The 12,979-nt window shown below is 30.9% G+C and overlaps 2 protein-coding genes across 3 annotated transcripts in view; one reads left to right on the top strand and one right to left on the bottom strand.

The window, feature by feature from the left end:
• Positions 1-12,979, top strand: part of LOC145252672 (lysosome membrane protein 2-like) — a 160,772-nt gene that overhangs the window by 23,655 nt on the left and 124,138 nt on the right. The window lies entirely within an intron of this gene.
• Positions 1,277-12,979, bottom strand: part of LOC145252669 (uncharacterized) — a 151,321-nt gene continuing 139,618 nt past the window's right edge. For both annotated transcript variants that reach the window (XM_080112453.1, XM_080112452.1), the window contains exon 2: positions 1,277-9,995. In XM_080112453.1, coding sequence (XP_079968579.1) covers positions 3,686-9,268 — 5,583 coding nt within the window. In that variant the 5' untranslated portion in view covers positions 9,269-9,995 and the 3' untranslated portion in view covers positions 1,277-3,685. The remainder of the gene's footprint in view (positions 9,996-12,979) is intronic.

The following is a 12,979-nucleotide window of genomic DNA, read 5'->3' as shown; positions in this document are numbered from 1 at the left end:
GGTATATATTGTGAAACCCTTAGGAAAAGTTTATAAACAATTAAACAAACATAGATATTACAATTTATATACATTGCCAGTCAAAAATGTTTCATTCCTAAAAATATTGTTTGCTGTTATTTTTTGATGGGAATGATGAGAAAAAGCAATTTTCTTTTATCTAAATGATGCGAACCTATTTTTAGTTTAATAACAACAAAATTATTGAATAGATATTTAATGGCATTTTCTACAAAACAAATATTAAAAGATTTTCAAACAAAATTAATTTAACAAAAAGTAAATGAAATGGTAAGAATTTAAAATAATTTTAAAATGAAAAGAAAAAATGATTAAAATTTCAGAATGTGTTCCTTAACTGATTTTAAGATTTATTCATTCAAAAAGTTGTCAGATAAATTTCTGAAACATGATTATAAAATTGAATAGAAAAAAGTAAAATGTTATTGTCCTTATTAAATGTACATAAAAAGATGTACTACAGTACACCACATAGTAATAGTTATACACGAAACACATCCTTTTCTTTGTTGATTGGAACAATAATATATTTTTTTAAGTTGAACGATTACAAAAAAAACATTTAATTTAAATAAGCGTTTTATTTATTTTTGAGAAAAAAAATAATAAAGCAGTAAAAACACTGAGGAAAAGTAACAGTTCTTCCAAACATTGGATATCTTTATTCATTAAACCTTAATTACACTATTATTAAATCTGTAACAATAAAACTGAAGACAAACCAAACATTAAAATGTTGATATGGAAAAATATTCAAGTAAAATTTAGAAATAATCTTTGGCAAGTTTCAATGTTGGTAAGTTTAGTAAATTTTAACTGTTTTTTTTTTTTTCAGACGAAAAATAATATTGAGATTGTATTTTCATTTGCTAATTACAGCCCAAATAAAATATATGCAAAATACTAATATAAATATATATATATATATATATATATATATATATATATATATATATATATATATATGAATTTAGATTTCAGACTTGGGGATCAGTTTCTTTTAATGCAGATTAATCACTATTTTCACTTAAATTCCAATATTTGAAGACTGTTCTCATTACAACAAACAAAAATTTGTTGTATACAGAGATATTTTTGGTACTCTTTGAATTTGCTGCATAAACAATAAAGTGATTACTCATGTTCAACATATTTTACAGCCGAGCAATGCTGGGTAATAATCACTAGCATAATATAAGAAGTGTTTTTTAGAGACGGCAAACTTTGAATTAAAATAAATCATAGAAGAAAAATATTTTTATTATACAAATATGTGGTTTATTCCAAAGATAAATTTTTGGCATTTATGATTTAAATATAATTTTAGCCATGTGGCCCCATGGCTTGTGCGTATATGGCATCATCTAGAGGTCCAATTTTCACAAATTCTACGCATTAAATTAGGCTGTATTTCAGCAATAACACATTGAATGTCGTCTTTCAAGTAGTTTATCAGTGATAACCTAGTACTTTACAAATCCCAAAGTAAATAATCTTATGGTGTTAAATCTTTTGAATTAGGTCACTGGTTGACAGATCCATTTCGTGAAATTATTCATTCATCAGCTATTTCTATCAATAAATTGATTGACTCATTTGCAATTTGCAAACACTTCTTGGATGCCAGTCTCTTCATTGTCAAACCAAGCTGAACTCAAAATCATTGATAGTAGAGAAATCTGCAATTAAAGAAAATAGTTGTCAATTTCACCACCTCTAAAAACCTCCTATATAAACATGGGTTTTTTGGATGAAATAGGGAATCCATATCTTTATTGAAGACAGAAACAAAAGAACAGATTTCAGTCAACACCAGTTTGACCTTGACCTTCACACAAACACCACCTTTGTAAACAATAAGGTTGCATTTTTTATATATTTACACATTTTTAATCAAAGTTTGGATTAAAAATAATAATAAAAACGAGTTATATCATTTATTCCAAGATTGATTTTCATGTAGAGTGCATTTATATATTTACAAAATTTTTAATTTTTTGAGCAGATTTTTGTGAATTGATATTTTTATTAAAAATAATAATAAAAATGAGTTATTTGTTTCTGACCTATTCAAGCAAAATACATTTAAATAAATGGGTGCTGTGCAGAAATGGTATAACACAATTTAAAAAGAATAAATAAGTTCTATTATTTACTTGTGACCCAAGCTTTCCCAAATGAGTCACTCTGGATTGATATTATTATTTAAAAAATATAATTATGATAATAAAAACGAGTTATATTATTAAATATTTTGTGGGAAACAGAATTTTCCCTGCATTAAAAACTAACATAATAATTGAGAATTTAGGATGCTGATCTCTCCTGAGATCTTCATTTTCGTTTCAAAACAAATAAAAAAAAATTGTGGTTTTTGTAAATAAAAACCAATTTTAATGGTCAAAGAAGGAGAAATCTTTCTAGACTGAAGCAATAATTATGCATAATAAAATCAAAACTATAAGCAACAAGTATAAAAAAGCTATATTTGAAAAATACATATTTTAAAAACTTTTTAATAAAACTTTAAGCCAGACTTTTTAATGGCAGAAACAAATACAGTCCTGATCAAAATCATAAGACCACTTAAGAAAGTAAGCGTTTACACATATTATCGAATTTTTAATCAAACAAATGGCTGAAACCAGTTCCAAAAGGGAAAATATGAGGTTTCGAATGAAGCAGATTTCATTTTTTTTCCATCATACTTTCCCTTTTGGCAATGGTTTCAACCATTTGTTTGATTAAAAATTCAATAATATGCGTAAACGCTTACTTTCTTAAGTGGTCTTATGATTTTGACCAGGACTGTATAATTGACTTGTTCAGATTTTTGCAAATGTTTTGAGAGATTTCATAATCAAGATTGATTTTGTCATGTTGAGTGTATTTTCTTCTGTGTGCGTTTTTAATACAATTCAATATTTATTTAATTATTCTTTAAAGCATTAACTTTAGCGATAATTAATAGTTTTTTATTTGCTTGTTTTATTATGTTGTAAAAATATTTTTTTAAAAAAACGTGCTGTTGGTTGTGAAAATCCATTCAAAAATTTAAAAGTTTTGCAAATATATAAACACACTCTACATAAAAATCAATCAAGCGAATACATAACTCGTTTTTATTATTATCTAATATATAAAAGGCTATATGTCTATCTGTCTCCATATTTTCAAACTCTATGTCCCCCTGAAACTAAAAGTCGCAGTGCGGCGCTAGGGGCCTCAAATGATTGGATGTTCTACAAACCATTCTTTTATGGGGTTTTAACCGGTTAAAATAGTTTTTAAACTAAGTCAACATTGTTTTTGATCAGTTCATATGTATGTCATGTTTTTAATCAGTTCATATGTATGTCATGTTTTTAATCAAATTAAAATATCATATTAAAGTGTATTTTATGACCGGGCAAAGTCGGGCGGCTCACTAGTTTTTAATAAAAATATCAATCCAAACTTTCAAGTTGTGTAAATATATAAAAATCATACTCTTGTTGTTTACAGAGACAATGGGTGTGCAACAGTCAAGCTTAAACAGGTGTTGACTGAAATCTGTTATTTTGTTTTCATCTTTGATTGTGTCCATATTCCCTACTTTGTTCGTTTTTTTTTCTTTTTTTTTTTTTAAAAGAGAATTGTTTTTGTGCAAATCTTAATTAGATTTTTATTGTACATCAAATTGTTTTTTTTCTCTTAAATGAATTTTAAGATGCCGCGTAAGATTATGTGAAATGGAGAATGTGCGCAAACAATATTTACATGTAAACGGCTTTTCACCCGTATGAATTCGAGTATGTTTTGTTAAAGAACTAGAATCGGAGAAAGCCCTTTCACATATCTTACATCGATATGGTCGCTCAAGTGTATGGACTCGAGCATGACCCATCAACCCACTGAAACGTGCAAAATTACGGTTACAGTAACCACATGTAAATGTCTTATTCTGTGTCCGATGAATTTTGAGATGAGCTTCGAGTTGTTGAAAGTCTTGGTAATAAGTCCGACATAAAATGCATGTGTTTTTGTGAACTGGTGTTTTTTGAGAAGGATGAGACTGTGAAGGTTTCTCAGTAAATGTGTTGTTCACTTGTGCTTGATTTTTGATATTCTTACTTGAAGTCTGGCTATTTTGAAATGTATGAATTGGCTTAAAGAGTTTCTTGTCTACAGAGCTAGCACAGTCTAGTGGACGTTCCATGACATTACTTAAGGCTGTTTCAATAGAAGTGCAATTGTCGTCTGTAATACATGAACTTCTCAAAGGTTTTATTGGGCTGAAGAATAAGTCTGAAATGTTTTTTTCAGTGGGAAAAGAAGAAGTCAGAATTGTAGAGTTTGGGTTTGGAAGTTTTGTGCATGAATTTGGTATTTGGTTTGGTTGTAGATTTTCAGCTGTCAAATTCTGTGAATAATACTTTGGCTGAAGATCATTTATTTCATCGGAATTATAATTTGATAAAGACTTTAAGAGTAGAACCGTTTTGGAAAAAGTATCTGAGAATGGATTTGTTTGGTTTTCAGGTTCATTTCTGTTTGAAGAAATCTGCGGATTTTTATTGAGAGAATCAACAGCCTTTGTATTAAAAGACACAAGATGAGCAGTGCTAACTTGTGCATGAGAATTCAAACTAAGTGTATCTGTAGAAATGGAAGGCAAATGATTAATGGTAAGTGATTGTGAAATTGGATTGACCACATCAGATGATGATGCGTCTGAGAAGAGGGGGTTTCTATTTGGAGCATTTAATTTTTGGTTGGAAGGGGAGAGAAATTCTGGCTTGTATTCAAAAGAAATTTCTTCATTATCTAAAAGTTGTGTTGAAGAAACATTATGATTGGAAATTGAAAGCCTCAAGTCAGGAACATTACTCAGCAAATGGTTAGTGGTCATTCTAAGAACTGGTTCAAAGGAACGTCTCATATGAGAAGAACTCTTTTCAAGATGAGAATACTGTTGATCGCTAGATATGTTACTTGATACAGGGTTAACGTTTAATGATGACGATGAAACAGGATTTGAATTCTCAAGAATCCGATGATGACTAACAGTATTTTTGTTATGGCAAAACTGTTTGTCGAATCGCTGAGAAGTTTTGCATAAATCACGAGACGATGAATGAGACGCATTAAAACTTGAACGAATGTTATGTTCCTCTAATTGTTCATTAATATTCACCGCATCATTGGATTTTTCAGTTTTTTTTGTCACTTTTTGCCCTTGATTGCTAACCTTTAAGCCATCTCTTGAATGTAACTTGAGATGTCGAGTGAGATTGTGTGATATTGAGAATGCTCGATCACAAAGTTTACAATGAAATGGTTTTTCCCCCGTATGAGTTCGGATATGTTTTGTCAGTGAACTCGAGTCAGAGAATCTTTTATAGCAAGTTCGACATTCATGCGGTTTTTCTCCAGTATGCACCCGCAAATGACCCACCAAGCCACCACGACGTGTGAATTGCTTGGAGCAAAATGAGCATGCATACATCCTACCATTTTTCTTATTCAAATTTCTCCATAGTTTTGTACGCTCAAAACCTGATCTTAACATCTTGAGCCTTTTATTGGATGATGACGCCCATCTGTGTAAAAGGCTGACTCTATTGGAGGAATATCTCTTGAATTGCTGATTTTGTTGTTCCTTGTGCATGGACATATGTTTGGATAAAGAAGAAAAATCCCTGAAGGATTTATGACAGTAACCGCATTTGGATCCAGATGTTGAATAGTTAGATGTATTTTCAATTTCTTTGTCATGATTCCAAGAATAATCTGAATAAATTGGAACATTTTCATTTATGTACAGCTTATTATATCTATCAACAGATGTTTTTTCTATAAACGTGGTTTTTAAATTTTGTTTTGAAATTTTCAATTCATCACCAGTTGTCAAATCAGCTTCATTATTCATTTGGGAAGATTTTAAAGCAATTCTTGATTCTGATTCTTCAGTTATTGGTTTTATTTCAATTGAGTTTCTTTCAGTGCCATCCTTTGAGAAGGCTGCAGTTCTTGGATTGAGCTGCTCAGTAAACTTTAGTTCTTTTTTAGACATTAAAGCATTATTCTGAAGCATGGTTACAACATTGGAAGACTCTTCAGTGATACTTAAAGAACTGGGAACCACTTCATTATTTTTTGTTTCTTCAGACAATTCTAAAGTCATTCCAGTTGATGTCAGATTGGACCACAAAGTAGTTTGGGGAAATGTTTTGAAATTTATTTCTCTACTGATATATTTTCTTTCCAAAGATCCGGAATTTATCATACCAAAATGGTAGTTCCTATTTTTTAAAATCTTGTTCTGAATCTTGTTGACCAAAGAAAACTTTTTCTTGTTAGAAAAGTTTTCTGAAATTATATTCCCATTAAAACTGCTTATTGGAAGTTCATTCCTTTCATCTGTTAACGCTTTGGTCTTTTCCATCACTGGATCATTAGGATTATGAATTATTTTTTTATCATTTCTAACAGCATCCCTCTTGCCTGCTTTGAAGGTTTGACTTGTAAAAGAATGATAGCGAAGATGGCATTTTAAGATTCTCATACTTTTAAAAGTTGCTGAACAATATCTGCAGCGAATTGACAGATTTGCTTTTTCTCTTAATCTAAATAAATTTCCGGATTTATTTTTGTTAAAAAGTTGTTGCTTCTCTTTTGTGTGCAGTTTAAGATGCCGCGTGAGATTATGCGAAATTGAAAACGCTCGCAAACAAATCGGACATTCAAATGGTTTTTCTCCTGTATGAGTTCGAATGTGTTTCGTTAGTGAACTTGAATCAGAAAATCGTTTACTGCACAAGCGACAAACATGCGGTTTCTCACCTGTATGCACCCGCAAATGACCAATCAAACCTGCACGACGATTGAATGTCTTGCTGCAATATGTGCAGTGGAATTTGCAGTTAGTTCCATTAAGTAAAGTTTGTCTTGAAGGAATTTTCGGTTGACTGTTTTTCAGAGAATCAAAATTACCATTTTCTTTTGGTTCTATGGAAGCTTTCATTGATGAGAGAGACACATTTGAAAATGGGAGATTAGATTGTGGTTCTGTACTTTCTGTCACTTGAGTTTCAAAATTAATTGCGTACATATTTTCATGTTGAGAATTTGAAGTCAATTCTGTCTCTTCAGACATTCTATAACTTTTATCGTTAAATTTCAAATCAATTTCTTTTTTCAAAATGTCCATTTCTCTGAAAGACTCAGTTTCTGGCACACTTGTCTTAATTTCCCTTGCTTTTCTTTCAATTCTCAATTCAGACTTTTTGTCATGAACTTGTATATGTTGAGAAAGAAGATGAATATCCTTGAACTCTTGAGGACAATAACCGCACCGAAAGATGTGCGACGGCTGTGAAGTTTCATTCAATGCTGTTTGTTGTTCATTTGATTCAAGTAAAGGTAGTTCAACACTTGCAAGTTTTAAAAGGCATTCACTATTAGTGTAATTGTTATCAGTCACAGAAACGATGGTTGTTGAACCAAAATTTTGGTTGTTCGACAAAAAAGGAACCCTTTCTGATTCAATCTCTTCATTAACTGAATTATACCAGCTCGGCTCAACTTTGGGTTGAAATTCAAAGTTATTGCTAATATTTTTAGAAACATCAGAGAAACTTTGATTGTATGTTAAACTGGCATCATTCAAAGAATTTACACAGGAATCTTTATTTAAGATTTCATTAGTTTCCTTACATTTTTGAATGTTTTCTTTTGGATTATATTCAGAATCTACTAAAGATGGAATGCAAATGGTCTGTTCTAAATTCTCGTTACTAAAATAGTTATTTTCACTATCTGGACATGATGTCAATACACATTCTTGGTCAGTATTAGAATTTTCCATTTTCATTTGGAGTGAAGAAACGTTTGTTAGAATTGGTTTGATATCATTTTCTGGCATGATTATTTCCTTAGCTAAATGTCTGTCACTAATCAAGGTTGGATACTTCTGTATATCATCCTGGTTAAATTGAGTCAAATCATTTGCCACAGTGTGGGGAGATTTTCCTCCCAGAAGCTGGAGGTCATCTTCTGAGTCAACAGTAGAAACTAAGAATGATTCAGTCACGGACATTTTTGAACTCATTGCACCGGGGCATGATTTTCTCAATTTATTATTTAAGGATAAATTAAATTTATTTATTCTTTTTACCAAAAGTCTTGAGTCATTACAAATTTGCAGAGATGCTTTTCCAGAGGAAGTTTGGTTGAAGTGTTTTCTTTCTCTTGAGTGCAGTTTGTCTCTTGAGTGTAACTTAAGATGTCGAGTAAGGTTGTGTGAAATTGAAAATGCTCGATAACAAAACTTACATTTGAATGGTTTCTCCCCAGTATGAGTTCGGATATGTTTTGTAAGTGAACTTGAGTCAGCAAACATTTTATCGCACGTTTGGCACTTGTAAGGTTTTTCCCCTGTGTGGATTCGGGTGTGGCCCACAAGTCCCCCAGGTCGAGTAAACACTTTACCACAATAAAGGCAAGGATATTTTTTTTCCTCACTCTTATGTAAACGTTCATTTATATCTTCTGGAAAATTCTGTAGAATCATCGATTTGATAATCCGAGGTTGACTTGGCCCTTTCTGATTTTGTCCAATGGAACGAAGATGATGTGTTTGTTTCTGAATATTTGTATTAGAGGCTGTTTTAGTTGCTGACAAAAAAATAGGTTTCCTTTTTTGCTTTTCTGTACTTAGATAAAATGTTTTCTGTAAATTTTCTCTTAGAAAAAGTTTAGTATGACGCTTAATTTTATCTTTTTTTAATATTCCTATGCCACTTTCATGTCTATGCTGAAATGGTAATGATGGCATTGTTTTGGTGTGGGATTTGGGTTTGACATTGTTACCTCTTCTTGAAGTACTGACTGTTTTGTGGTTTAGAACTCTACTGGTTTCTTTGTTTTCATCCATAGGACATTTATCAGTAGGAGTTGTAGGAGGCGACACATCCTGTACTAGCTGATCACTTGGATCAAAATTTGAACAAAGTCGCATATTCACTGGAATTGTCTGCAACGATTCAGTTTTTGTAGAGTTGAGAATCTCTTTCAGTAAAAGACTTTGTCTTTGATTATCCTGAATGTCCTTATCAGATCCTTCTGACTCATTTTTATCAGTGCTAATGCTGTCTGAAATTGAATGATTTGAAGAATTTAGTTTTTTATTATTTGGCATTAGAAAACGTTCTTTTTCCTCAGCAAAAATAGAATGAGAATCGTCGTCAGAGAGATCAATAATCATTTTTAGTCCATTTTGAAAAGAAACTTTTTTTTTACAAAAAATTCCAAGTCTTTCAAATCTGTTGCTTGTTTATTTTTTGCAACATTAAACATTATAAATCTGAATTGATTGAAACACTAAACATTATAAATCTGAATTGATTGAAAAAACTGGATTTTGTTTAGATTCACATTTAGAATATATGTTTGTGTCTCCTGTGTGTGTTCGAATGTTTCGTGAACGAACTCAACTTGAAAAACATTCAGCCGCACATTTCACATTGGTGATGCCTCACCTCAGTGTGCACTTATAAATGATCAATGAGTCCAGCTTGATGAGTGAACATCTTATCACAGTAATCGCATACAAACGTTGACCTCTTGTACTTCCCATTCTGAGCTGCCCACATTGATGAGCAACCTCAATATTTACTAAATAAACTGAATCATGACAAAATTGTTTCACTCTGCTTTCATGTTATTGCTAGAATAATTCAAATTCGACAAAACAATTTTGAAGAAAAGTAAAACCAGCTGAATTCAAATTAGTGAAAAAACTTTGTTTTATGAAAAAGCTGCAATTCACATTATGTATTGAGTCCATAGGAAGGGTTTATTTTGATATAAAGAGGATGATGAGCAGTTATTTTTCAAAGGAGTAGCCCAGCCTGATTATGGATTATTTAGAAAAATATTGATGCAAATTGTTGAATTCTAATAGATTTCTTGTGTCAGCAAAGAAAGAAAACCTGCAGAAATAGACAAAAAGAAAAACTGATTAAATGTTGAAAATTGTTTGATATCTAGAATTACAAAATATGGTACTTGTGCATTTAACAAACCAGACGTAACTCAGCATTTGCTCGGCTTTGTCCGATGCATGACGTCAACAGCTCGGCTTTTGCTGCTGTCTGACGAAACATGGTCATCAGCCAATCAAAACGCTGTGCGCTTAGTTTCAACTCGACGCGCGTGCATGCGCGTCGAGCAGCAGACGAGAGAATTTCGATATGGGCGTTCAAGATGATGGCGACTAGGAATCTTCAGCGAATTTCCTGCGAGATATAATATGCCGGGATTACTTTCTCAGGAATCCCCGGCAGATAGGAGGCCCAGCAACAGGCCATACGGTGGAAATCGACGAGTCTGTCTGTCTTCAACCGCTGGAAACACAACATTGGCAGACGTCTAACACCGGTCTGGGTCCTTGGTGGATACACCGACCCTGCCAAAAAGGAGTTTTTTTTTTTTGTTTTTGTTAACATAGCAAATAGGAATGCCGAAACCCTCCTTCCACTAATAAGAAAATACATTCTGCCGGGGACCATGCATGGTCGTATCAGACTGTTGGAGCAAAGTGGGAGGAGAGGGGTATCACTATTTAACGGTAACCACCACAGCCTTAATTTTGTAGATCCCGTAAAAAAAAAAAGTTTTGTTCCTTTCCTTTTTCTTACGATTTTTTTCTTTTTTCGTACGTAAATAGTTGACCCCTCCAAAAAAAAACCGTTTCATAAAAAACAATTACTCACTATTATTTGTTAAAAAAAAAATGATCCTACAAATATTATTTTTGTTGGTTATTTTACGTAAATAGTTGAAAAAAAAAACAAAAAAAAAACACGGTTCATTAAAAAAAAAATAATACGATTATTTGTTTACAAAAAATGTTTTATATGTATTAATTTTGTAAACAGAAAACAATTTCAAACAATAATACTAATAATAAAAAAAAACATAAATGAATGGTAGGTTTTTGCTTTTTACTTTATTTTTGGTGTTTCTACATTTTACAATTTCATTTGACAGTTATTTTGTTGTAGTGTTGTTTTTATTTTATCGGCAATGCTTGGTTTTATCCGGCTGTTGACGTCATGCGTCGGACAGAGCCGAGCAAATGCTGAGTTACGTCTGGTTCGTTAAATGCACAAGTACCCAAAATATAAAAAAAGACTGTAGTTTTATGATTGTTGTTGTTGTTTTTTTTTTCACTTTTTATATCTATAGAAACTAATTTTAATTACGAAAAAGAAAAAGTAGGAAGAAAAACACTTTTGGATCACTTATACTTGAGGCACCCTAGAGTGAGCAACGACAAAAAGAACACTTTCATCATGACAGGTTTCTTTATATATATTTATAAACCAAACAATATGCACACTTGCCTTCACAGATTTTCTTTTCAATTTAAAGTAAGTTTATTTACAAAACAAAATATTTTGCAAACTTTGGGAATTTATAAAAAAAATAAATTTTTAATTAAAAAAAATGTTACAAACTTATTTTTTAATACAATATATAAACCTTCTTTATCTAGTAGCAAAATGTAGTATTTGCTCTTTTCTGTTCCTGATCAGTCAAGGAGAAATCCTTCTAGACTGTGTTTTTTTTTTCTTTGTTCCAAACCAGAGTGCACCTTTTTTGAAAGCAGGAAAATTTCCACACATTAAAACTTGACCTTATAACTCTCCCCTCGTGGGGAGCCAAGTAAATAGAGACCATTAAATTATAGACAGAACAATATACACTGCCTTATTAGATTTTTCTGAATTAAAAAATGTTATTTATTAAATGTTTTGTTTTCTAAATTTTGGACATTTATACAAAAAGTTAGAAACATGTTATCAAACAAAATGTATAAACAAATGAAACAAATTTAAACAAAAAACATTTTAATAAAAGGGTGTTGCGCAGAGATGATGTCACTAAATTTGAAAAAGGTATTTTTGATTATGATACAGGAATTTCTTCAGGTAGGAATCCAAATGAGACTTATGCAACTGAGTATTTGATTAGTGGAGAAGAAATTCTTCTAGACTGAGGTCATTTTAATTTTTGTTCCAATCCAAAGTCCCCCTTTTGAGGGAGCTAGATTTCTTACATTAAAAACTTATCTTCTGTCAAACTCTGCCCCTGTGAGAAGGCAAATAAATAGGGACACCATCTCAATAATTTTTTTTTTTACGTTTGTTTTGTTTGTTTATTATAAAAAGTTTTGTAAATAAAAATAGGTATTTTATTTTAATTGTAAAGAAATATTTCATATAACTACGCTCACTTTTGAAAAATAGAAATCTGTGAAGGCAAGTTATAAATGTACTTATTGTTTTGTTTATGATTCAACTGACAATAAGTTTTAAAAAATTAGTGACCAAACAAAAATGTATTTTTGGTCGCTGTTCATTCTGAGAGGCTTCAAGTCTAATTGATCCAAACTTTCTTGCAACATAATTCGTTCCTCTCAGAAATACATTAAAAATAGAGTACAATTTATTGAAAAATCAAAATTCATGGTGAAAAAAATTAGCAACAATGTGTGAAGTATTGAATTTTTTCTTGCATTTTAATGAGATTTTCCTATTTTCTGTCTGAGATATATTAATTTATTTTTCAAATTAATTATAATATGAAATTTCCTAAACCAAAAAATAACTTTTTCCAGAATTAACCAAATCATTTTTGTCAGTTTTTTATGACTTCAAACCTAATTTAAGAAAATAATAAAGTTAAGAAATTTTAACAGTGAAAACTGTTTTTAGAAAATTTTCTTTCACAATAAAAAAATAATGATTGTAAACTAAAAGAAAGCTTGAAAATCTATTGACAATGTAAGTTATTCACGATTTGAGAAATCAACTTCATTCAGATTCTTTGTATCTTATGATTTTTTGCTTGTGTAATTTTTAAGAAACTTATAAAATGTGCAAACTGCATTTGTCATGTTTTCTTCTGT

Source organism: Euprymna scolopes, chromosome 29 (assembly GCF_053919585.1).
Source record: "Euprymna scolopes isolate OS-2025 chromosome 29, ASM5391958v1, whole genome shotgun sequence".
Lineage (NCBI taxonomy): Eukaryota > Metazoa > Mollusca > Cephalopoda > Sepiida > Sepiolidae > Euprymna > Euprymna scolopes.
This window is presented reverse-complemented; position numbering and strand designations above follow the sequence as displayed.